The sequence below is a fragment of the Bidens hawaiensis genome, unplaced genomic scaffold (assembly GCF_021521415.1).
Source record: "Bidens hawaiensis isolate Kalapana, Puna unplaced genomic scaffold, B.hawaiensis_p1.1 tig00027544_1, whole genome shotgun sequence".
Taxonomy (NCBI): domain Eukaryota; kingdom Viridiplantae; phylum Streptophyta; class Magnoliopsida; order Asterales; family Asteraceae; genus Bidens; species Bidens hawaiensis.
The window spans coordinates 236,680-260,110 of NW_027494460.1; the positions used below are offsets into that span (position 1 = coordinate 236,680).

Sequence of the window (23,431 nt, forward strand, 5' to 3'; positions counted from 1 at the left end):
TTATTTATTATTTAACTTTACACGTGTATTATTTTTGTAGTATTATTTATGGATTCTAACAAACCTCGTTTCGGCTTTACTCTAGTTATGTAATTATGTGAAATTCATATGTTCGATCTTTGGCTGTACTTTAGGGTCATATTCTTCATGTGTGCATGATATCCTTTTGTAGTGGACAGTGACTCAGTGAGGACAAGCAACTAAAAAGATCATGAAACAATTTCAAATTTCTTTGCAAGTACTTCTTAGGTGGTACAACAAAGTACAAAAGTGTGATACAATAATAAGAAAATTACTATCTTAAATAATTAACTTATATTTGATTTTCTTTAGTTTCATTCCAAGTTTCAAACAACTAGCGAGATGCTAGAAACCATGAAACATAGCAAAAATAGCGAGCAAAACTTACATCAATATTGTCATTATGTGTTTTCAAAGTGAAGCATTTTTTATCTAAAGATAAGAGATATTACTAAAATAGTCGAGACTTTGTTTTATTAAACCGACACTAAACCAAACTTTTAAAATGTACCATAACAAACTCAAGTTTTTTTATTAAGAATAAGAATTTAAATAAGAAAAGTTTAAAAGACTCATTGTTCATAAAAAATCACAGATCGATCCCCGTAGCGATGATTGGGCAATTGAATGTTGAAGTGAACGTGAGTTCACACCCTACTACAGATGTCCTAAGAAAAACAAGTTATGAACAAAGAGGGTGGTAGGGACGAGATTCAAAGTCCCCCGTCCTCGACCATTAAGACATAACATGCCAACTAGTTACGCTAAGCTTCCTACTGTAATTCTTATCACATGAGTAAATTATCCGTCTATTAAACATGTTAAGAAATTAGCGATGGGGTTACTATTTATGGCTTGTATTTTGTAGAATATATAATATGTTTGATAAGTGTACATTTTTAAATGAGGAACGCCAAAGACATTCACAGTTAATCTATCAGTCATGAAGACTTTACTAACATCTAGATTTCCACAAAGGTTGGCGGTTGGTATCAAGTGACGGATCATGCCGTCAATAAAAATCCTTTTGTAAATAACTAGAATATAGAAATGACATGGCATTTCATCCACTACGTTTTAACCTTAAGAAAGAACAAAGTTATGTTAATTGTGACTTGTGTATGTATATGTTATATAGCGGCATTTCTTTTCAAGTTAAGGGTTAAGGGCGTTCACAATTCGTCCATCAAATTTAGTGAGTGAAGTTTTTATAATATAATGAATGGTTTATGGTATTATAAGTAGAAGAGAGAGCAAATTGAGTGATTTTTCTGTATATATAAAAAAATTTATGTCATAAATTTTTTACTATATTTTGAAAGTGTTTGTAAGTAAACGAGAGAGAAAAATTAATGGTAAATGTATAAAAAAAATATTATTTATTTAAGGAAGGGATGGGAATGCTATAAGTTTCATAATGACAAATCTAAAAATTTAGAAGAAGGATCAATTGGGGTTATAGCCAGTTAATAGAATATAGATCACAGGATATAGCCAGTTAAGTAATCAACAAAGACGACGCAATATCAAAGTCATTAATAGATTAGTAGATTTCTTATTTAAAGAAAAAACATTAGTTTGGTACTCAAAGTGATCAGCTATAATAATAGTTTGGCTGACTGGCTGTATGGGCTAGCTATTTCCACTTTGATAAGATAGTTAAGTTATGAAATAAGGGGTCATGGCTTCAAAGTTGAAACCCTATGAAATGCAAAACATTTAGTTGTTAAAAAAAAGGCTTTCATAATATGGCAATTTGTGTGTTTTTTCTTAATATAACATGAATCTCAAAATGAATTAGAAGAAGACATGGAACATTAAATCCGATCTAAACACATGGTGATGGTGTCATGGTCATAATGAAGATGACGTTTATATTGAAAATAATCATTTTTCATGTTTAGATCCATAACACAACATAATTAATCTATTATCTATATCATTAAGAAAAAATGTTTGATTCAGAAATGAAAAATGCATCAGACTGCTTATTAGTCAACAATTAAAATGAAATAATAACAATAAAAAATAAACTAATCTTTATTCTCTCTAAATATCCATCATCATGATCTGAAATACAAAAATACAATACAAATAATATCAATAAGAGAAGCATCAATCACCCATAAATCAAAAGAATCATAACCTAAACTTAAAACTACAACTACTATCCGTAACCCGAATAACATTATCAGTAGATAAACTATTCACATTAATCCTACACCTCACCACCGGCTTCCATTTTGGCAACTTCAACTTACCAAGCTTAACCCTAACCGGAACCTTAACCCTAAGAACAAGTGGAACCGTCCCGGTCTGTTGCTGTGCGACTAACGAGTTAACCAAACCACTAGCATCGCGTGTCTGACCGGTTAGACCGACATTTACCACCGTGGTATTCTTATGACCCTGGTAGAATACAGGCCATGAACCATCACAAAGTTTTGTTCCCATGTAACTAACACTTAACTTTGAGCCACCTCTGTAGTATATCCCAATTTTCGAGTTGGGATTTCTCGCGGTAATGTTTACATTAATCTGCGCGTGTAACGTGCTATCATTGGCGAGGCTGAACCGTGTAACGCTCAAGCCGTTAACGGAGTATTTTGGTTCTTTCGGGTCAAACCCGAAATATATTATAGCTGCTAGGATGCCTAAACTGACTATTATTAGTATCAAGAGAAAGAATATCCAACATAAAAGTTTGCAACAATGGTGGTTTAGAGTATTGGACCGGGATGGTTCGGTGTGGGAAGGGTCCGGGGGCGTCGGACTTGGATGAGCCACCTGGGACCAATGGTGCAGTGGCCTTGTGTTGTGACTCGAGGTCGACGTTCGCGGGTTGGACCGGAGTGGGATGGATTCTTTGGTGATCAGCCATTGGGATTAATATTAGTTGCTAATAGATCGATGTGTATGACTATGAGTAGTAGTAGTATTTATTTTTGTGAGGTGGATATGTGAGATTATATAGGTTAAGGTTGTGGGTATGAAAAGGATGGTCTCATGGAAGCAACCTCGTAACTTACGTGGTTTGAGAGTATGGGACGCGGTGGTGGATACAAAAGGCATAGGGACTTATTAAACGTATGATACGCGTTAACATAATAATATATTAATTAAATATCTAAAAGAAACAGTCAAAAGGTACGTGCCTATTTATAATTCGATTATTTAAATAATGATATACGATATGTTAAGGTTTCTAGAATAAGCATGTGACGACAATCCGTGTTTTATTTTTTAACTACGATTAAGGGAAAATTTCAACACAAACCATTTTAACCCACCAACCATTTTCCAAAACTAAAAACATTGTTTCTCAAAAATCTCTAAAATTACCATTCCTAAACTGTCTTTCCATCCAGATAGTATGATACTATGATCCGATTTAATTCGTTTGTGAGTTTGAGTAATCTGTTTGTGAGTTCGACCAATCTATTTATAAGAACAACGGAATTTGTATTTATGTAATATTGTTTAATTTTACTTACTTTAATATCAAAATAACAAAGTTATAAAAATAAAATAAACTTTTATATAATAATTTTTAATATAATTCATATAATAAATTATAACATTATAATATAAAAATAAAAATGTTATCAAAATAACGAAAAATAAAATAATTTATATAAACTTTGTTTAAATTTATTATATAAAAACTATAACATGTTATATTAATATTATAATTTTTTATAAAATTTGTTTTCAAAAAACTTTATATTATTTTTATAACTTTTTTTATTTTTAAATCATAACATTATAATTTGTTATAAATTTACTATATCAAGTTTGTTTTGATTGTTATTTCATATTAAAATGTTTAAAATTAAATAATATACATAAACACAAAATTTTTTTAATCCTCACAAATGAAGTTTAAATTCCGTCGGGCCTCACAAATAGAAACAGATGGCTACATTTTATTGGTTTTAAGTTTGTGAAGACGACAAACGATAAAGTGACAAGAAGACGGTTTAGGAGTGACCATTTTGGGGATTTTTGAGAAACTTGGTTAGTCTTAGAAAATGGTGAGTTAAAATGACCATATTTAAGAATTTTCCCTTAGATCAAATTATAATCGGTCAACCGATTTTAAACTCTAATTTCGGGTTGAAACAGAAAAGGTTTTTGGTCAAAACAGTCAAAACCAATTAGTTAGGAAACTAATTCGATTTGGTTAATAACCTGCTTTTGAAGTCTAAAAACCAAAACTAATGAAACTGGTTAGGTTCAGTTCCAAAGCGGTTTGTATAGGAACCGACTTTTAACAAAAAAAAATTTTAATTAAAAATAAATACACATCGTAAACAACATATTTTCTTTTCATATTTTTAAAAGTTACACAAACATAATAATTTTTGAAATTACAATACAAAAAGAAATTATAATTATTCTTGGTCTTAGGCGTAGTCTTCTTCTTAAGTGGTGGTGTTTAATCTTCACGTCACCCAAACGTTGAAAAATTATACGTGACGTACTTCTTCATCCGAAATCGGAGACGATTGTCCCGTTTCTACCGTCCTGGAGGTTTTTATGATATCTGAGATGAAAGCTAGTGAGTAATTTTTGTTGAAAATATAACATCTATCCATCAATTTTATATCCGAATAGGTTGGTTTGATGTTTAACTTGTGTTTATTGTATGTATTTGGGCCAATAATTTGGAGAGTTGATTGGGCATGACCTAGTGCTTAGATGGGCTTAATGGTATGGTGGGCTACTGCTTTGGTTCAGAGAAGAACAAGTTACCAGTCCCATGACTTGTGGCCTTGTGGGTGTATTGTATGAACATAGAGTGAGGCCGTGAGGAGATGCCAATAATTATCTCAAATTCAATCTCCCAACTCGTCTAAGTTTAACTTGAATATTGTCTACACGTTATCAACTCACTAAAAAAGAAAAACCTATACGTTTACATTCCAACGAACATATAAATCGAGGTCTCTTTTCACTTATAAATTCTGTCATTTGATAACTGATAACGTCTATTTTTTTATATTAGTCTAGAAGTTTTCATTGTATTAATAGATAAAATTATATTCATTTAATCATTTTGTAAGATGACATGGTAGGGAAATATGCTAGATACTCCATAATATGCCCGGACAAGAAGACAAGAAGTAAATATTTAGTCTCCAAACAAATGTATGGTTGAAACAACTTGAAAAAAATGAAGCTTTAAAGTAATTATCATAATTAAATTAAAAATCCATTTCATAGTAAAAGAATTAGCAAATTGTTAACCAACTTTCAAATCATGAATAATAAACCTATAAAACAAACGATATTAAGCCACGTGTCACATCAACAATGGTGCTATTTCACTATCTAACACATTGAGGTTAGCTCTAGATGATTCTTGAATACATAGGTCGAATCTATAAACTACCACATCATGATCATGTGTAGAAACATCTTCAAATCCATTTCCCTAGTTAAACTACCCAAAATATTATATTCCCTCTAAAAACCCAAAAAAAAAAAACTTTTAAGACTCAAATCACCATATTCATATTCATAGCAAACTAAACATGTCAACTGTAATTTCCCTTTTTACCCCTCACATCCCACATCCCAAATCACACCACCATTCAAAAGACACAAAAACCACCCCATGTCAACCAACTTTAGACACCAAGTTCACCAAAAGAGACCTGTTAAAAACAGTTGGTTTAACCCTCATAGGCAGTAACACACTTGTTCATCCAGCAGCAAGAGCCGAACCCGAGTTGCCCAACACGCCGGTTGCAGCCCCTTCAAGTAGAATATCATATTCTAGATTCTTGGATTACATCAATGAAGGTGGTGTTAAGAAAGTGGACTTGTATGAAAACGGTTCGGTGGCGATTGCTGAGATAATGTTGAATCCTGAACTTGATAATAAGGTTCAGAGAGTTAAGGTTCAGTTACCGGGATTACAACAAGAACTTGTTAGGAAATTAAAAGAGAAAGAAGTGGATTTTGCAGCACATCCAATGGAAATGAATGTAGCAGCTGCGGTTTTTGATCTTTTGGCTAACTTTGCTTTTCCGTTATTGTTACTTGGTGCTTTATTGTTGAGATCTTCGTCTTCAAACGTACCCGGTGGGCCGAACTTACCATTTGGACTAGGAAGGTATGGAACTATGGATGTATGAAATATAACAATGTTAGATTAGTAGGAGTGATAATTGTGTCGGGTTGGCGTGTTAAATTGTTCAACTTGAACAAGAACTATGCATTTTTTGTGTCAAATGATCAACCCGAACCTACATATGCTTAAAATCGTGTAACATGAATAGGACCTAATTAACTTGTTTATCTAAACGTGTCAAACGGGCTGACTGATTGGTGAAAAGTAGTCAAGTTGTAAACTTATTAATCCGGTTGGTGGGTTGTAAAAAATGTGTTAGCAGGCCAACCGTTTAATCTAAAGGTTTTGTTTTCCAAACTGGTTTGGACTGTAACCGTTTTTGGTCAACAAAAGTCAAAAGCGGTTCTTCCGAAACCAAATCGGATTTAGAACCGGTTTTGAATTGGTAAAAGATCGGTTTGGTTTTAAACTGGTGTTTAATCGGTACTGCTCGGTTTTAACCGGTCATAAACCAGTTTGAACAAATGAGTTCTCAAACCGGCAGTTCAGTTTGAAACTAGATTTTCACCGAATTGGTTATGGGTCAGGTTTCAAACCAGTTTCAGTTCACAAACTGTTTTTTTTGTTTCATCTCCAGTTTAATTAATAAGGATGGTGGGTCGACCTGTTTAATTAATTTGATTGGCAAGTTGGCCTATTTATTAAAAGGGGTAATCAAGTCAACCCAAATACAACCCGTTTAACTAAATAAGTCATTCTGAACACGACCCATTTATGAAACAAGTTAGAAATAACAACCCAAAACCTGGTATGAAAGATCGGTTTGTTTAACTAAACGGGTTAATCAAGTGCCCATATATGACCTTTTAATCAAACAAGTCTATCTAAACATAACCCGTTTATTAAACTAGTTAAATATGTCAACCCTACACTGCGACACCTAGTTACATGCACAATCATATTCTTTTCTCTAACGAGTCAAATAAAAAAACTTTTAACATAAACTTGATGAATTCACAGGAGCAAAGCCAAGTTCCAAATGGAACCAAGCACCGGCATAACATTTGACGACGTAGCCGGTGTCGACGAAGCAAAACAAGACTTCCAAGAAATAGTCGAGTTCCTCAAAACTCCAGAAAAGTTTTCATCACTGGGAGCCAAGATTCCAAAAGGCATTCTTCTGGTTGGCCCACCAGGCACTGGCAAAACACTACTAGCAAAAGCCATAGCTGGAGAAGCAGGAGTCCCATTCTTCTCACTCTCGGGTTCCGAGTTCATCGAGATGTTTGTCGGTGTTGGTGCATCGAGAGTTCGGGATTTGTTTAACAATGCTAAAAGGAACTCGCCTTGTTTGGTGTTTATTGATGAGATTGATGCGGTTGGAAGACAAAGAGGGACGGGTATTGGTGGCGGGAATGATGAGAGAGAGCAAACTTTGAACCAACTTTTAACTGAAATGGATGGGTTTAGTGGCGACAGTGGAGTTATTGTTATTGCTGCTACTAATAGACCCGAGATTCTTGATTCCGCGTTGCTTAGACCGGGCCGGTTTGATCGACAGGTTAGTTAAAAGATCAAGATAAAACATACCCTGAAGATGAAAATGTTATGGTCAAAAATGTTATGATGTTTGACGTGCAAACGAACTGAACATTTCAGTGAACCTTTGATGAAAAGTTTGGTGGGAAGTTAGTTTATGCTCGTTTATTTAATAAATGAACGAACATGAATACATGAACTTCTTGCTCATTTAGTAAATAAACAAACATGAACCCAAGTCCGGTTTGTGAACGTTCGTATGAATACATTAATTTAAGTTTGTTAGTTTAAATCACCAAATATATGTTTGTTAATATATTCATTAAAACTTTTGGTGCTATCACATTTACTTTAACTTGCTTTTATCATTTTTGTGTTTGTTCATACGTCCGTTTAAGTGTTAATGAACGGACATAAAGAACATGAGCACGCAAATTTTCTTAACGAACGAACACGGACAAGAAAACCCCATTTGTTTAGTTGTTCATGTATCGTGTTCGATCGTTTGTTCAGTTAAAGTTAAACGAACGAAAACAAATATGTTTCATTCGGTTCGTTTATAGGTTTATGTATTGGTGTAGGTAAGTGTTGGTCTACCAGATGTGAGAGGAAGGGAACAAATACTAAAGGTTCATAGCAAAAACAAGAAGCTTGAAAAAAACGTGTCGTTAAGTGTGATTGCCATGCGAACTCCCGGGTTCAGTGGTGCTGAGCTGGCAAATCTGATGAACGAAGCCGCTATTCTTGCTGGCAGACGAGGCAAGGATAAGATTAGTTTGAAAGAAATTGATGACTCGATCGATAGAATCATTGCAGGAATGGAAGGAACCAAGATGACAGATGGAAAGAATAAGATGTTGGTAGCTTATCATGAAATCGGTCATGCAATATGCGCGTAAGTAGTCATATTATCATCTAACAATGTCATTATTTTCACATAATGTTGCAATGAAAATGGTCTGAGTTTTGAGATCATATGGTGGTTGTAGGACTCTGACTCAAGGACATGATCCGGTGCAAAAAGTAACATTGATCCCTAGAGGACGGGCTCGTGGATTAACATGGTTTACACCTAATGAAGATCCGTCTTTAACCTCTAAGCAGCAGCTTTTTGCTAGAATTGTGGCTGGTTTAGGAGGTAGAGCAGCAGAAGAAGTCATATTTGGTGAACCAGAGATCACTACAGGCGCAGCAGGTGACCTCCAACAGGTTACCCAAATTGCAAAACAGGTATAAGTTCATGAGCAAAAATTGACATAGATAAACTTTAATTTTCAAAGAAATTAAGGTTAACCATGCCCACGTGACTAAATTAGGGCTGTAAACGCACTGAACGCTCAATGAACCGTTCGGTGGAAAGTTTTTTCACGTTCGTTCGTTTACTAACTGAACATACATGAACAAGGAATTTCATTTGAATAATTAAATGAGCAAACATGAACAGAACTCCCATCCGATCAGTTGTGTTCGTGAACGTTCGGTAATGTGTTCATGAACATTTGTTCATTTACGTTTGTTCGTTTATGTTCGTTCAGATAACTATTTCTAAGTACTTAAAATGGTTTATGTTTTGGCTGGTTATGTACTACGTTTGAGATTAAGTACGTTGTTTTTCTATTTTCAAACTTATATAAGTTTATTTGTGTTCATCTACGCAATCATGTTATTTACGTTCAATTATAAAATTTACGAACAAACATGAACAAATTCATTTCCTTAATGAACGAACATGAACAAGAAATTTCATTTGGTATGTGTCTGTGACCCGTTCGTTTGTCCGATAAATATATGGAAATAGATGGTTACGAGATTTGGAATGTCGGAGATCGGGCCATGGTTGTTGATTGAGCCAGCGGCACAGAGCAGCGATGTGGTGTTAAGAATGATGGCAAGAAACTCAATGTCGGAGAAACTTGCAGAAGATATAGATAGATCAGTTAGATGCATAATCGAGAAGGCGTACGAGATAGCTAAATTGCATATAAAGAACAATAGAGACGTGATTGACATATTAGTAGACTTATTGCTCGAAAAAGAAGCCATCACCGGCGAAGAATTCAGAGCAACTCTAGCCAGGCTTTCTGATATGTATAATAAAAATGTTGAAAAGAACGATGATGTCCGAGAATTGGTGAAGGCCTAGAAAGGCTTGTATATAGACAGTTTGTTGATACTTTTGCTTAGTAGTTGTGTACATACCGCAACCAAAAATATAGTAAGTATTACAGTTTAGTGATTTACATTCAATTACCCAAGGAATCAAGATTCTGTCCACTCAAGACAACAATTCTCTAGAGATGTGTTAGGCACGTGGACGAAAAAACAAAAGGAATTAAACAAAGTTAGTGGCTGCAGTGGGGTGCAAATTCAGGTGTCTTTACCTTAATATAGTATATAATATTTTCTTGTTAAAATCAACGTACTAATGGTTGCAACTAATGTTTTCTTTTGACTGCAAAAAGACTATTTCGTAGAAATATCCGACCATCTTAAAACAAAGTGAACTAGAAATGAAATGTTACAAACAAGCAATCCCGGACAAACAAACAAAATATGCAAACTCATTTGATAGATACCAAGTCAAAAACAAAGTGAATGGTAAAAGAAAATCATAAATTATGGGGTAGCCACTACTCTTTCATCTGAGGATGATGTTCTACTGAGAAACTACCTAATGAGGTTGAGCTGGGCTCTTCCTTAATGGTCCCATTGCCTTAGTCACTTCACGAAGTGCAAACTTCTGAATCTTCCCAGTTGATGTTTTCGGCAACTCTTCTTTAAACACCACCGTTTTCGGCACCATATATCCCGGCAACTTACCTCTACAATACTCCGCGATCTCCTTTTCCCTCACCCTCCCCACCATCTCCGCCTTCAAACTCACAAACGCGCACGGCGTTTCCCCCCAAAACTCATCCTCCCTCGCCACCACCGCCGCCTCATTCACCGCAGGATGCGTGTACAAAACCGACTCCACCTCCACACTACTCAAATTCTCACCCCCACTAATAATCACATCTTTTGACAGGTCCTTGATCTCCAAATACCCGTCAGGGTGCATCACCCCCACGTCCCCGGTATAGAACCACCCGTTTTCCCTCATTGTTTTCGCGGTTTCGTCTGGATCCTTAAAATAACCCAACATAAGAGACGTGCCCCGTAACACCACCTCCCCGAGAGTCAACCCGTCCCGAGTCACACTAACTCCCGACTCGGGATCCACCACATCAATATCCGTAAACCCGACCGTTCTAACCCCTTGCCGTGCTTTCAACCTAGCTCTCTCGGTCACGGGAAACCGGTCCCACTCCCGCTTCCACGCGCACGTGACAACCAGCCCGCCCGTTTCCGTCATCCCATACCCGTGACTGATTTTAAACCCAATCGACTCAGCCCGTGCTAGGACCCCGGCCGGAGGCGGGGCTCTGGCCGTCATAATCTTAACCGGTTTCGATAACCGCGCCACATGTGGTGCGTTCCACAACATGTTGAGAACAACAGGAGCCGCACACATGTGTGTGACGTCATATTTATTAATGGCATCATACACTGCGGCGCCGTCAAATCTGCGTAAACAGATATTGACGGCGCCAACAGCCGCTGTGCCCCATGCATAACTCCACCCGTTGGCGTGAAACATCGGTAGCGTCCATAAGAAAACGGGCTGTTTCGGTACGGACCAGTCAATAAGAGAGTCAACGGCCATAACGAACATGCCACGGTGGCAGTGAACCACTCCTTTATGAGACGACGTCGTACCGGAAGTGTAGTTTAACGTAATCGGATGCCATTCGGATTTGGGTCTAATCCAATTAAACTCCGGGTCACCGTTTTCCACCATACTGTCATAACTACACCGGAACTTATCCATCGATGTGACCGGAGGTCCATCATCGGTGATTAGTACCAATTCGGGCTTATGTGAATTTGGAGGAAGCTTAGAAACCGCGTCTAGTACGAGAGCAACCGATTGATAATCAACAAACACGAGCTTGGATTCGCTGTGGGTGAGGATGACCGAAACGGTGTGGGCGTCGAGTCGAGTGTTAATCGAATTGATTTGTCATGAAAGTAGATTGCAATCTCCATTATAATCAAACACAATCAACAAATACAATAGAACTCAATTTCAATGTGAAATCAAGTATAAACCAAATTACAACGATGATTAAAATAATCAACAAGATGATTTGAACTAACAATAATATCTCAATCAACAAGATGAGGACTGATGATATGAATTCTAATTCTAGAGAGAGAAAGAAAAATAACACGACCAAAAAGTACCCTGTATGATTTCTCGATATTGTGATAATATTCACCAAACAAAACCGAACCGGGCCTGGCTTGAATTAACTTCACTTCTTAACAGACCATAGCTTCCTTGTGTTCACTCAGCCCACTAGTCACCTCACCATCAGTGTCCATTTACTTTAAAGCCCATTAGCTCCAACACATGTATATATGCACAAAAAAAAACACAACACTATTAGTTATATTAACCAAAATATATAAATTATTTGTATATGAATTGTGTTTAGACGTCACCTTTCAACACCCCCCACAATTCATCATGCAAACATATCAAACATGCCTAACTTTTGATAGAGAAAATCATGTTGAACGGGAAATAAACCCTTGGTAAAAACATCAGCTAACTGATTCCCAGACTGAGTTTTGATCACTTGTATAACTCCAGCCATGATTCTTTCACGAAGATAAAACAAATCCACCTCAAAATGTTTCGTCCGGTCATGAAAAACCGGATTAGCCGCAATTGATATAGCAGCTGAATTGTCACAAAACAACTTAACAGGCAAGGTCACTTTGACCTTTAACTCATTTAATAGATTAATCAACCATATAATCTCACCAGCAGTTGCACACATTGACCAATACTCAGCCTCCGTTGAAGATCGTGACACGGTCAATTGTTTTTTGCTTTTCCAAGAAACAAGTGAGTTTCCAAGAAAAACACAGAACCCAGTCACAAATCGTCGAGTGCTCAAGCATTTTGCCCAATCAGAGTCAGCGTAGGCTCGTAAATCAAAAAATCCCTCTTTGCTTATCAAAACACCACGTCCAGGAGCCTTTTTTAGATATCTTAAAGGTCTTAATGCAAGTCCCAAGTGTACACTTGTTGGACTATGCATATGTTGACTTAAAAATTGAACAGAATAGGAGATATCTGGGCGTGTGTGTGATAAGTATAGAAGTTTGCCAATTAACTTTTGGTATTTAGAAATATTTTCTAAAGACTTTTTGTCCTTTTCACAAAGAGCGGTAATAATATGGTTTTGCTCAATAGAGGTATTGACAGGTTTACTCGCTGTTAACCCAAATTCAGCAAACAAATCAACACAATATTTCCTTTGACTTAAACACACACCTTGCTCGGAATAGAGCACTTTAATTCCCAAAAAATATTTGAGAATTCCAAGATCTTTAATTAAAAACTTGGTTTTTAAAAGACTTTTAACACTTTCAATTTATTTTATATTGTTCCCAGTTATAACAATATCATCAACATAAACTAGCAAAACAACTAACACACTATTAACAGATTTAACAAACAAAGAATAATCCGTTTTGCTTTGTACAAAACCTATTTCAAGTAAAACACTAACCAACTTATCATTCCACATCTTTAGTGTTTGTTTCAAGCCATACAAGGATTTGGTTAATTTGCACACTCTAGTTTCAGACTTTGAAAAATAACCTTCAGGTAAGGCCATATAAACATCTTCATGCAAATCTCCATACAGAAAAGCATTATTTATGTCGAGTTGGAACAAATTCCAATTATTTTTAACAGCCAAGGCAATTACTGTTCTAACAGTGACCAGTGACCATTTTAACAACTGGTGAGAAAGTCTCACCAAAATCTATTCTTTCTCTTTGGTTAAAGCCTTTCGCCACTAACGTAGCTTTATGTCTCTCTATCTCACCCGTGGACCTATACTTTATCTTATACACCCATTTACACCCTATTGGTTTCCTACCAATAGGAAGATCAACAAGTTCCCAAGTGTTGTTCCTATTAAGTGCAACCATTTCTTCGTTCATAGCATCAATCCAATGTTTATTGGAAGATGCTTCTCTAAAATTTATAGGCTCAAGACTTTTATTTAGCACATAAGTAAAACACAGATTTTCTTTAGTTAGCTTAGAGTAATTTAACACCTTTTCTAGTCCATATTTCACTTTACCTTCAATCACAAAATCATTTAGAGTTTTTGGTAATTTTGACTCCCTAGTCGATCTTCTCAAACTTGTTTGATTAGGAAGTTGAATTGGACTATTAATACCCTCAGGAGAGATATTCTCTTCATTAGTACCATCACTATAAACTACCTCACTAGGATTAGGATCAAGATTAGGCTGCTGACTTTCAACCCCGCCTTTAATCAGATCCTCACCGGTAGGAGGCTGTTCACTAGTGTTAGTATCATAAGGTGCCCTCCCGTCATCATCGGATTAGTCCTACTTAAGGAAATTTCGGTATTATCAAAAAAGAAATCAAAAAAGTTTAAAGCATTGACTGACAAATCAGTGTTTGTTTCAAGATTTTTTAAACAATCACTATTTTTAAAAGGATAAATTGTTTCATAAAATTTTATATCACGAGAAAATATAACTTGTTTAGTTTCCAAATTCCACAACTTAATCCCTTTTTTTGAAATGAGTACCCCAAAAAAACACACTTATCAGCCTTTTTTTCAAATTTGTTTGTATTATTTAAAACTGTACTAAAACAAAGACAACCGAAATTTCTTAAGTGGTTAAGAGAGGGTTTAAAATCAAACAAGCATTTATGTGGAGATTTACCATTTAAGATAGAGGAGGGAGTCATGTTAATTAAATAGGTTGCAGTTAGAACACATTCAGACCAAAAATTCAAAGGAACACCATTCTCAAATAACAATGACCTAGCAACATTCAATAGGTGTCTATGTTTTCTTTCAACTATGCCGTTTTGTTGAGGTGTATGGACACAAGATGTTTGATGTATTATACCATTATTTTTAACAAAATTTTGCATTTGCGAGTTAATAAACTCAGTTCCATTATCACTCCTAAGAGTTTTAATGGTTTTACCAAATTGATTTTTAACCATGTTAAAAAAACTTTCAATGTTAAAAAAAACTTCACTTTTAGTTTTTAACAAGTACACCCAAACGGCCCTAGTGAAATCATCGACAACAGTTAAGAAGGACCGATACCCTTCTTTACTATTGATCCTATAAGGACCCCATACATCTAAATGTATCAACTCTCCAAGTTCGGATGTTTTATGATCACTTAGAGGAAATGGCTCACGATGTTGTTTGGCTAAATGACAAATTTCACAAGGATATGTTTCATTTTTAACTTTAATCTTTAAATCATTTTTTATAACATCCAAAACTTGGAAAGATGAGTGCCCTAACCTAGTATGCCAAAGATTTACTTGATCTACACTATTAAAACGCACCTTAATAGGTCTAGATACATCCCCACAGAAATACAAACCATCTATTTGCCTACCAGTCACCAGGATTCTCTTTGTGAGTGAATCCTGAAGATAGCAATTATGTTCATTAAATGTTACAGATAATTTGTTATCACATGCAAGTTTGTAAACAGACAACAGATTGACACAATATTCTGGAACAACAAACACATCATTTAGAATGACATTGTTACTTAATTTTATATTACCAATCTTTGTAACTAAAGCATTAGTCCCATTTGGTTGTTTAATCTTTATATCAAACTCAGTTACATCAATTTGATTAAAACATTTTTATCACTTATAACCATGTGTTGGTTAGCTCCAGAATCCACAACCCAATTAAACTCAGAATGGGATGACATCCCACTGGAGAAACAAAAGACACCTTTACTAAACATACTCTCAGAAAAGTTACACAAATAATTACCTCCTAAATTAGGAGCTTGAGGACCCTCATCAGTTTTATCTCCTAGTAACCCTAGTAATCTTGAAATTTGATCAGGTGTAAGAGAAACATTATTTGAGTTGGATGATGCATTTGCTTTACCAAAGTTAGAACCATTAGAATTATTAGAAAAAGATTTTGTTCCTTGATTACCAAATTTACCAGTCCTTGGTTTGGAAATTTGAGGATAACCCACAATTTCAAAGCACCTCTCAATTGTATGACCAATCTTATTACAATGAGTGCATTTCAAATTTGGGTTAGGCCCTCTGTAAATTCCCTTCTTAGTATCTTGAAATTGATTAGTTTTTGCAACAAAACCAACATTTTGAGTTTGAGTTTTAGAAGAACCATTAGCATTCCTATGAGACTCCTCTCTAGAAATGATAGAGAAAGCCGCCTTCACAGAAGGTAAAGGATCCCTAGTTAAGAGATTAGTTCTAACTGGTTGATATGCATCATCCAAACCCATTAAAAATTGCATCAATTTAATCAAAGTATTAAAGTCATTAAAGCTCTTTGAGGCTTGACAAGAACATGAAGGCAATTGAAGCATAGCATCAAGTTGCTTCCACATGGTGGACAACTTATGATAATAATCAGATACTGATGATCCATTTTGAGTTAGTGAATTTATATTTTGGTACATGCCAAAAATAATGGAACCATCGACCTTATCATAAGTGTCCCTTAGTTCTTCCCAAACATCAAAGGCGGATTCAGAATAGACCTGACCCGCATAAAGCTCATCACAAACAGAGTTTAAAATCCAAGTAAGAACAATTGAGTTGCACCTATCCCAGTGACTAGCAAGCACCTCATCGTTAGTTGATTTTAAACATTTCCCATTAATAAAACCGACTTTATTTTTAACTTGCAAAGCTAATTTCATTGCATTAGCCCAAACACCATAATTTTCAGTTCCTTTTAGTTTTACATTAATGATGGAAAAAGTGCTTGAGTCACTAGGATGGAGGTACAAAGGATTACTTATATCCAACTTACTAACAAGAGTCTCATTATTACTAGACTCACTTTTATCACCCATATTTTCACAACAAAGAACACAGAACTATAAGAGAACAGATACACCTAAAACGTCTAAAGCAACAAAGTATCAAGAAAGTAAAGATAGAAAACTTAAAAGGGATAGGAAAGATCTCACAGTGGTATAGCTTCCAAACAAAATTCAGAAAGAAAATATGAGATGCTTTGTAAACATCACTTAGGTTAACATAATCATTCTTCGTGTTCCCTTTCAACAAATAACCAGATAATCGCGAGATGAACAAGATCCCCAAATCAAGCAAACTAGGGTTTTGCAGCGTGAAAACCCTAACTCGTAACCAGAAATAAAATCCGGAGCGATTACGGAAACCACTTGTTGTGTTTTGATTCCGAGTTTAGAGATTGAGGAAGCGAGTTGAATACATCTCCGGCGTGTTTGCGTCCACGTGTAGGTGGTGTGGTTGTAGATGATGGAAGGACAGTCGCCGTAGACAGTGGCGCATCGGTCGAGAAAGCTCAGGGGAGTGAGAGGGGTGGAATTGGGTGGTGTTGGGCGGAATTGATCCATCGGTTAAGGTTTTCCGGCGAGTAATTGCATGCCTAGAAGTGTTTTGAGTTCGAAATTCTTACGTAGATAAACAATATAATAAAGTACTATTTTTGTACAATCAAACAAATATATTATAGGAAAAGTACAACTTGCATGTGCCAAGCCGGAAGTTGACAAAGAAACAAATATAACCAAAGCTTGAGACACCATGGCAACTAAGTAAGACAACCTAAAGTACAGGTATACAACTGTCACCCATTCAACCACTTTGAGTTGGTGAAGCAGAACATACATCCAACATGGGAGGGGAGAGGGTGTTTCTTTAAGCAGCTCTTAGTTGTATTAGAGCATTCACAACAACAAACGCATATAAACCGCCACATCATCGTCACATTATATTTCAAACTTTTATCAAAAACCCAACTTTCTTTCACAACAACAATCATGTACAACCCTAATAAAAAAATATTAAATATGTATGTATATGTGTATATTATATGATATGTGTGTGTATGAGAGAGAGGGGGGACCCACACTCTAAGTTTATTACAAGTTTGTAGTGGCAAACCTTCATCAATCCATAATTCTCTATAATGGGTGAAGTTTGGTTTCTTTCAGGTTTGTAAGATGCCATATGAGATTGGACATTGAGAAATGTAGCCTACTGTGGATGCTTTAAATACTCAAATGGTCATTTCAAGAATCAACCGGATCGATTGTTTATAAAATCAATAAGACCTTGACGTATGTCCTAAAAACAATAAGATATGTCATCCTACTAATCTATTCCTTCACCCGATTGATATATTCGGTTGGCCCATTGTTTTAAAATTTAATCATTTTTTGAAATACCCAACTGGATAGATTAATTAGCCGACTGATCTATTCGGCCCGCCCATTGTTTTATAAATTAATTAATCATTTTCTGAAATACCCAACTGAATAGATCAACCGGCCAACATACTGTTTTTTTAGAACACATGTCAAATCTTATTCGTTTCATAAACCGTCAGATAGCACATTTAAACGGTCGATCCAACCGTTCTTGAACGACCATTTTGAGTGAATTAAGGGCTAGTTAAAGAATTTATTAATCAAATGAGCAATTTTATTCATTTTCCCTTCTTTTAAATACATTCCCATAGTCCCATACCCTAATATGCAACAAATTATATTTGGTACTTCAAACTTATCCTAAGGCTTAGACTACCGTTTTTAAATTTTAATACTCCACTACTCTCTCATGGGGCCAAATATGCGCCTATTTTATGGTATTTAAGAATTAAATCCTCATTATGGTCATACAAAAAGTAAAATCATTATAGCCAACAATTTATGAACCAAAAGAATGGATAGCGTATAATTTATAGGAAAGCTTCCAAAAGTGAAGCTTTTGTTATTATACATATAGTGTAACATAAACAAAACAGAATAGAAATGCATAAGTTTAGTTCATATCAATATAGTTTACGTAATATCAAATGAACACCAAACTGAGGTTCAAGAGCGAAGACGACCCCAGGGGCATGTGCATAGGACGGTGAGAGATCAAAGCGAAAGTGTTGTAGAATCATTACGAGGGCCATTTTTGCTTCCAACATAGCAAAATTTTGTGCAATACATACACGAGGACCCGCTCCAAATGGAAGGTATGAGGCCTGGCCCTTGGTCACTGATGAAACACCTTCGGTAAATCTTTCAGGCTTGAATTCCTTCACGTCATCACCCCATACATCACTGTCATGGTGCAAAAGCAAAGTATGCAATTGTATCAAAGATCCCGCAGGTAGTGTTATGTCGCCTATCTTGGTTTCTTGATGTATCATACGATTGAGTGATGGCACCGGTGCGTAAAGTCTAAGCACTTCATTAAAAATCATGTTAACCTGCAAAATATAATGAGTAAAATACTCTTGATAACAAATATAGTTGGCAAATCCTTAGATGGTAGGCGCTTATTGGTGCGTTATTTGGTTATCTATTACTAAATCATATAAAATTTCCCGCCCGATTTAGATCTGTTCGGTTCGAAAGTAGTCAGGTTTTAGGTTGCCATACCTAACCCGATTAATAACAGGTCATGTTCGGGTTGAGCTATCTATTTAAATGAGTCGTTTTCATGCATGTAGCATGCTTAAATAGTTTAATCAATATGTCAACCCACCAACCTATTTAATTAATTAAAGACGTCAACCCGCTAACCCATATAACCCATTTTTTACAACCTACCATCTCAATTAACACGTTTACGACTTGATTCCTACCCGTCAAAGTACTACTAAAAATTGCCCTAACGCAACCTTTATTTTTCAAAAACAGTTGCATCGAAGTTGTATTAGACCTAATGCAACGTTTTTGTTACCTAAGTACCTCTTTCCATAAGAGTTACATGTTGAAAATATTGTATTTGAAAGAAATAATTGTATTATGTAACAAAAAGGTTGCATAATGCAATTGCTTTTATAAAATAAAGGTTGCATTAGGCCAATTTTTTTAGTAATTGATATGCACCTTCAAATATAATTAAATAAAACAGTTTGTGTTCGTGTTACGCAATTCTAAACGTGTACAACTCAGGGTTAATGCTTTTCCCCACGAATAAATATAAGGTCATATAGCGGTTGAAAGTTGAAACATTTTAACTTGTCAACCTAATACCATGCCTCCATATGATCATAGACGGACATAGATTTCCGTATACATGATGGAAGCACAATATACAAGAGAACTATTACATCTAAGTATTAAAATACTTACGATTTTTAAACGATTCAACCCATTGATGTCTGGTTTTTTCTCCCCCGAAGACTTGTGAAACCTCATCTCTAGCCTGGGCTTGCCAATCTTTGTGCTGACCCAACATCACCATAGTCCAAACAAGTAAACTTACTGTGCTCTCTTGTCCTGCAAAGTAGAAAACCTTACACTCTTCGATAATTTCGTCAATACTCAATCCAAAATTGTTATTCCCGTGTTCCTTTATTGCTTTGAAGTTAGATTCTAATAGTAAGCTCAACAAGTTTTCGTTATTACTTGATCCCTTTTTTATTGCAATGATTCGTTTCTCAATGATTTTCCTTATTGAAGCCTTCACTTCACAGTCAATTTCCTTCATCCTGTTATTTCTTTTTGTTGGTATAAATCTGCAAAATTATGATTGTTCTTTTAAGTAATATCTCTTGTACTAATGGCGATTATAACTAAGAATGTCGAACGTTTAGATACTTATTAAGCTAAACATAAATACACGATTAATTAGAACAAAGTGTACTTTTCTAGAATCATTTAAGTAACAAAACAAATAACTTAACTCTACTTTAATAATTTATCTTCAAAAGATATTAACACTTGTAGGATTTTGAATTTTTTCTATACTTGGTGTAATAGTGGAACCAGAACATATATAGTTTATACGGTTACCGTTTTTTATATATTTATTGATACTAAAGTGTATATTATTGAAATTTTGGTGGCCAAGTTCAAAACAAAAACAATGTACTCGAAGGCCGAAACATTGTGACACCACATGCTACAATATACAATTGAAAGTATGTTAAAATAATACTTTTTTTATCACAGAAAACGAGTTAGTTATGTTATATAAACCCTAATCACCTTGATCCAGGAATGTAGATTGACTGCATAGCCTCTATAACCAACACCGCTTGTTCTTTTTGTAGTTCAAATATTGCCTTGCCTTCCTCAAAATTACTACCAAATGCAGTACGTGAAATTACATCACTCGCTAATGTTTGGATATGAGGCCACACATCCAATTCACACGTGTTTTCCCTCTTCAACATATCTTCCCATTTGTTGATCATCTCCACACAACACGTGTAAAATGCAGGCACCATATGCTATAAAGAAAATATATTATTATTTGATTCTTATTTCAAACTTTTTTTTACTGGAAAGACATAAGGCAATAAGATCAAACCTTGAGCTTCTCAACATGGAAAGCAGGATTGATGATCTTCCTGTGTTTGCTCCATCGATCGGATTCAGTGTCTACTATACCCGTCACTAGAAACTTTATTAAAGGGTTTCCTCCCCTTTGCTTATGAAATTGGTTGTGATTTGCCAAGACCTCCTTCACCATATCGGGTTCAATTATATGCACCATGGGTCTAGGCCCCATCCATGTGAAACAATTTTTGCCTATACAGTTAATTAGCAAACAATTACGTACACGGATTGGAAGATTAAAGCCAATAAACCTGAACACGATCCATATAATTATATGTTTTAAATACATCAACCATAAATCTTTACTATTAAAATCGTGTAACCCTTTTACAACCCGTTTAGCATACTTATCTACGCTTCTAACAAATTCATAATTTTAAGATTATCAGTTTCACCATCATTTAGTTTCTTCGTTAATGCTTGTTTATATTCATTTATGATCATTTAAAATACTAACGAACAGACATAAACGAAAACGATCATGTTTATTTTCTTAACGAATAGACATGAATAAGAAACTTCTTTTTAAGTGTTCGTGTTTGTTTGTTTGTTCGATTAATATTTAACGAACAAACATGAACAAGCCAATTGTTCATTCGTTCGGGCTGTTTACATGCATAACCAAAAGCCAGTTCCTCTTGAAAGTATCACAATTCACAATAATATAATGAATTCAGGGCCGGCCCATACGGGTGGCGGGGTGGTCGATGGCCACAGGCCCGACACTCCGTTAGGCCCGAGTTTATTTAAAAAAAAATTATATTTATTTTTATTAAAAACAATATGCATATATTTAATGTTTAAACTTAGTGGGTGTTTGGCTGAGCTTATTTTTTGCTTTTTGGAGGGGCAAAATATCTAAAATGTCCCTCCAATGATTTTAGGTGCTTTTGGAGGGGCATTTTGGACATTTTGCCCCTCTAAAAAGCAAAAAGCAAAAAAAAATAAGCTCAGCCAAACACCCTCTTAATTACATGACCACTAGTTTGGTCTAATGGCAAAGAGGTATTACTTTAAACCAAAATGTTATGGGTTCAAGTCTCATTTGAGACATGTTTAATCCTATTTTTATACAAAAAATTTTTACACAACCCAAATTATAACCAAGTAAACCTATATAAAAATGTAATTGTATAAACCAACAAAATACTCCTTTTTAATTAAGGCCCAAAAAAAATTTCGCCTTCGGCCCAAATTTTTTTTTGGCTTTCTCGGAGTCGGGTAATGGAAAAGTTTTAGAAAGAAGCCGGAACATGAGAATATGAATATACGTGTACCATAAGCAGTGATGGATTTATGCTCGAAGGGAAAGACTCGGGAAACTATATCGTTGTTTAGATTCATGGGTTTTGATTGGCGTCCTTTAACATCTTCACCAATTCCTTGAGGTCTCCAAACAAGAACCTATAGGGGCTTCCATTGAGGCCTTGCTTTCTTAAGAACTTCTCCATCCTTTTTGGTTTGAACCACACCCAATTCAAAAAGCTCAATGCACCCCACACCAGTATTATTCCCACACTACACCTTACTCCACCAACTCCCATCTTGGTTGATGATTGTGTGCTTGTTGTGTTAACAAGGAGAAAAATTAGTGATATATATAGAAGGATCATGTTTGCTTTAACTCCCCTATACTTACGAGTAATTAAATTGGAGCACCCCATAAATCCATAATTGCTTAGTTTTGTCTAATTGTCCCCTCCTTAATGCGGTTACAATAGGGATGGTGACAACTCGTCGCACGGGAGACTGGGTCTAGGCCAGTCGCTCTCTTCGCCTTCCCTTTGGGCCGACCTTGCTTCTAATGTGATGTAACAAATGTAAGGGTACGTTGTATTTATTGTGTCCGTCGTTCCTGCACTTAACTCCTTTATGTTGTGTGCGGGTTATTTAAACATATGGACATAAGTAGGTCCGTGTTAGGTTCTATTGAATGTATGTATGAAAAAAAAAACATATGACAACATTGTTTCGACATATGATCCTATAAAGTCACCCAATAACCAATATATTAACATGTTGTTAAGATATGAGAACATGAACAACACAATCAAAAGTATATGTAGGGAATAGGGAGAATATATGGCAACTATTATTTAGTGAAATAGTAATATTTGATATAAAGTGTATCGAAGGTAAGTAAACGTTATTCAACGATATAACATCCTTATAGTGTTACGTATACGTTTTCGTTTTCAGATGGAGTCATAACATAGTTTATATATGTATTTTGTGTTTAGTCATTAAGTATATTTACTACATCTAGACCTATATAAATGATCCAATTCAAGTAAATTTAAACATATCTTGTGTTATTTTATAAAC

At 35.3% G+C, this 23,431-nt stretch overlaps 2 protein-coding genes and 3 pseudogenes across 3 annotated transcripts; 1 reads left to right on the top strand and 4 right to left on the bottom strand.

Annotated features, from left to right (window-relative positions):
- Positions 1–2,044: 2,044 nt before the first annotated feature.
- On the bottom strand, positions 2,045–2,946 carry LOC143575597 (NDR1/HIN1-like protein 6 pseudogene; annotated as a pseudogene).
- Positions 2,947–5,359: 2,413 nt separating this feature from the next.
- Positions 5,360–9,782, top strand: LOC143575598 (ATP-dependent zinc metalloprotease FTSH 6, chloroplastic-like). The gene is made up of 5 exons (XM_077059924.1): positions 5,360–6,142; positions 7,121–7,661; positions 8,221–8,534; positions 8,629–8,869; positions 9,438–9,782. Exons 1-5 carry the CDS (start codon positions 5,559–5,561, stop codon positions 9,780–9,782), a joined length of 2,025 nt encoding a protein of 674 aa, XP_076916039.1. The 5' UTR covers positions 5,360–5,558.
- Positions 9,783–10,310: 528 nt separating this feature from the next.
- LOC143575592 (2-methylpropanoate--CoA ligase CCL4 pseudogene) lies at positions 10,311–11,696 on the bottom strand (annotated as a pseudogene).
- Positions 11,697–14,497: 2,801 nt separating this feature from the next.
- LOC143575583 (uncharacterized) lies at positions 14,498–16,722 on the bottom strand. The gene is made up of 2 exons (XM_077059917.1): positions 15,562–16,722; positions 14,498–15,197 (listed from the first exon to the last, which is right to left on the bottom strand). Exons 1-2 carry the CDS (start codon positions 16,625–16,627, stop codon positions 15,163–15,165), a joined length of 1,101 nt encoding a protein of 366 aa, XP_076916032.1. The 5' UTR covers positions 16,628–16,722; the 3' UTR covers positions 14,498–15,162.
- A 1,843-nt stretch (positions 16,723–18,565) lies between these two features.
- On the bottom strand, positions 18,566–23,110 carry LOC143575599 (cytochrome P450 CYP72A219-like; annotated as a pseudogene). Its single transcript, XR_013142798.1, has 5 exons — positions 22,384–23,110; positions 21,078–21,298; positions 20,753–20,997; positions 19,895–20,280; positions 18,566–19,023 (listed from the first exon to the last, which is right to left on the bottom strand). The product of XR_013142798.1 is annotated as a cytochrome P450 CYP72A219-like (transcript).
- Positions 23,111–23,431: the final 321 nt, after the last annotated feature.

Excerpts from the sequence above, each read along its gene's own strand:
- LOC143575598 (XM_077059924.1), top strand. The coding sequence starts at position 5,559 with ATGTCAACTGTAATTTCCCTTTTTACCCCTCACATCCCACATCCCAAA. Across the intron at positions 7,662-8,220 it reads CGGGCCGGTTTGATCGACAG|GTAAGTGTTGGTCTACCAGA; the intron begins GTTAGTTAAAAG and ends GTATTGGTGTAG. Across the intron at positions 8,870-9,437 it reads TTACCCAAATTGCAAAACAG|ATGGTTACGAGATTTGGAAT; the intron begins GTATAAGTTCAT and ends ATATGGAAATAG.
- LOC143575583 (XM_077059917.1), bottom strand. The coding sequence starts at position 16,627 with ATGGGTGATAAAAGTGAGTCTAGTAATAATGAGACTCTTGTTAGTAAG. Across the intron at positions 15,198-15,561 it reads TCAAGCTCCTAATTTAGGAG|GATTCACTCACAAAGAGAAT; the intron begins GTAATTATTTGT and ends TGCTATCTTCAG.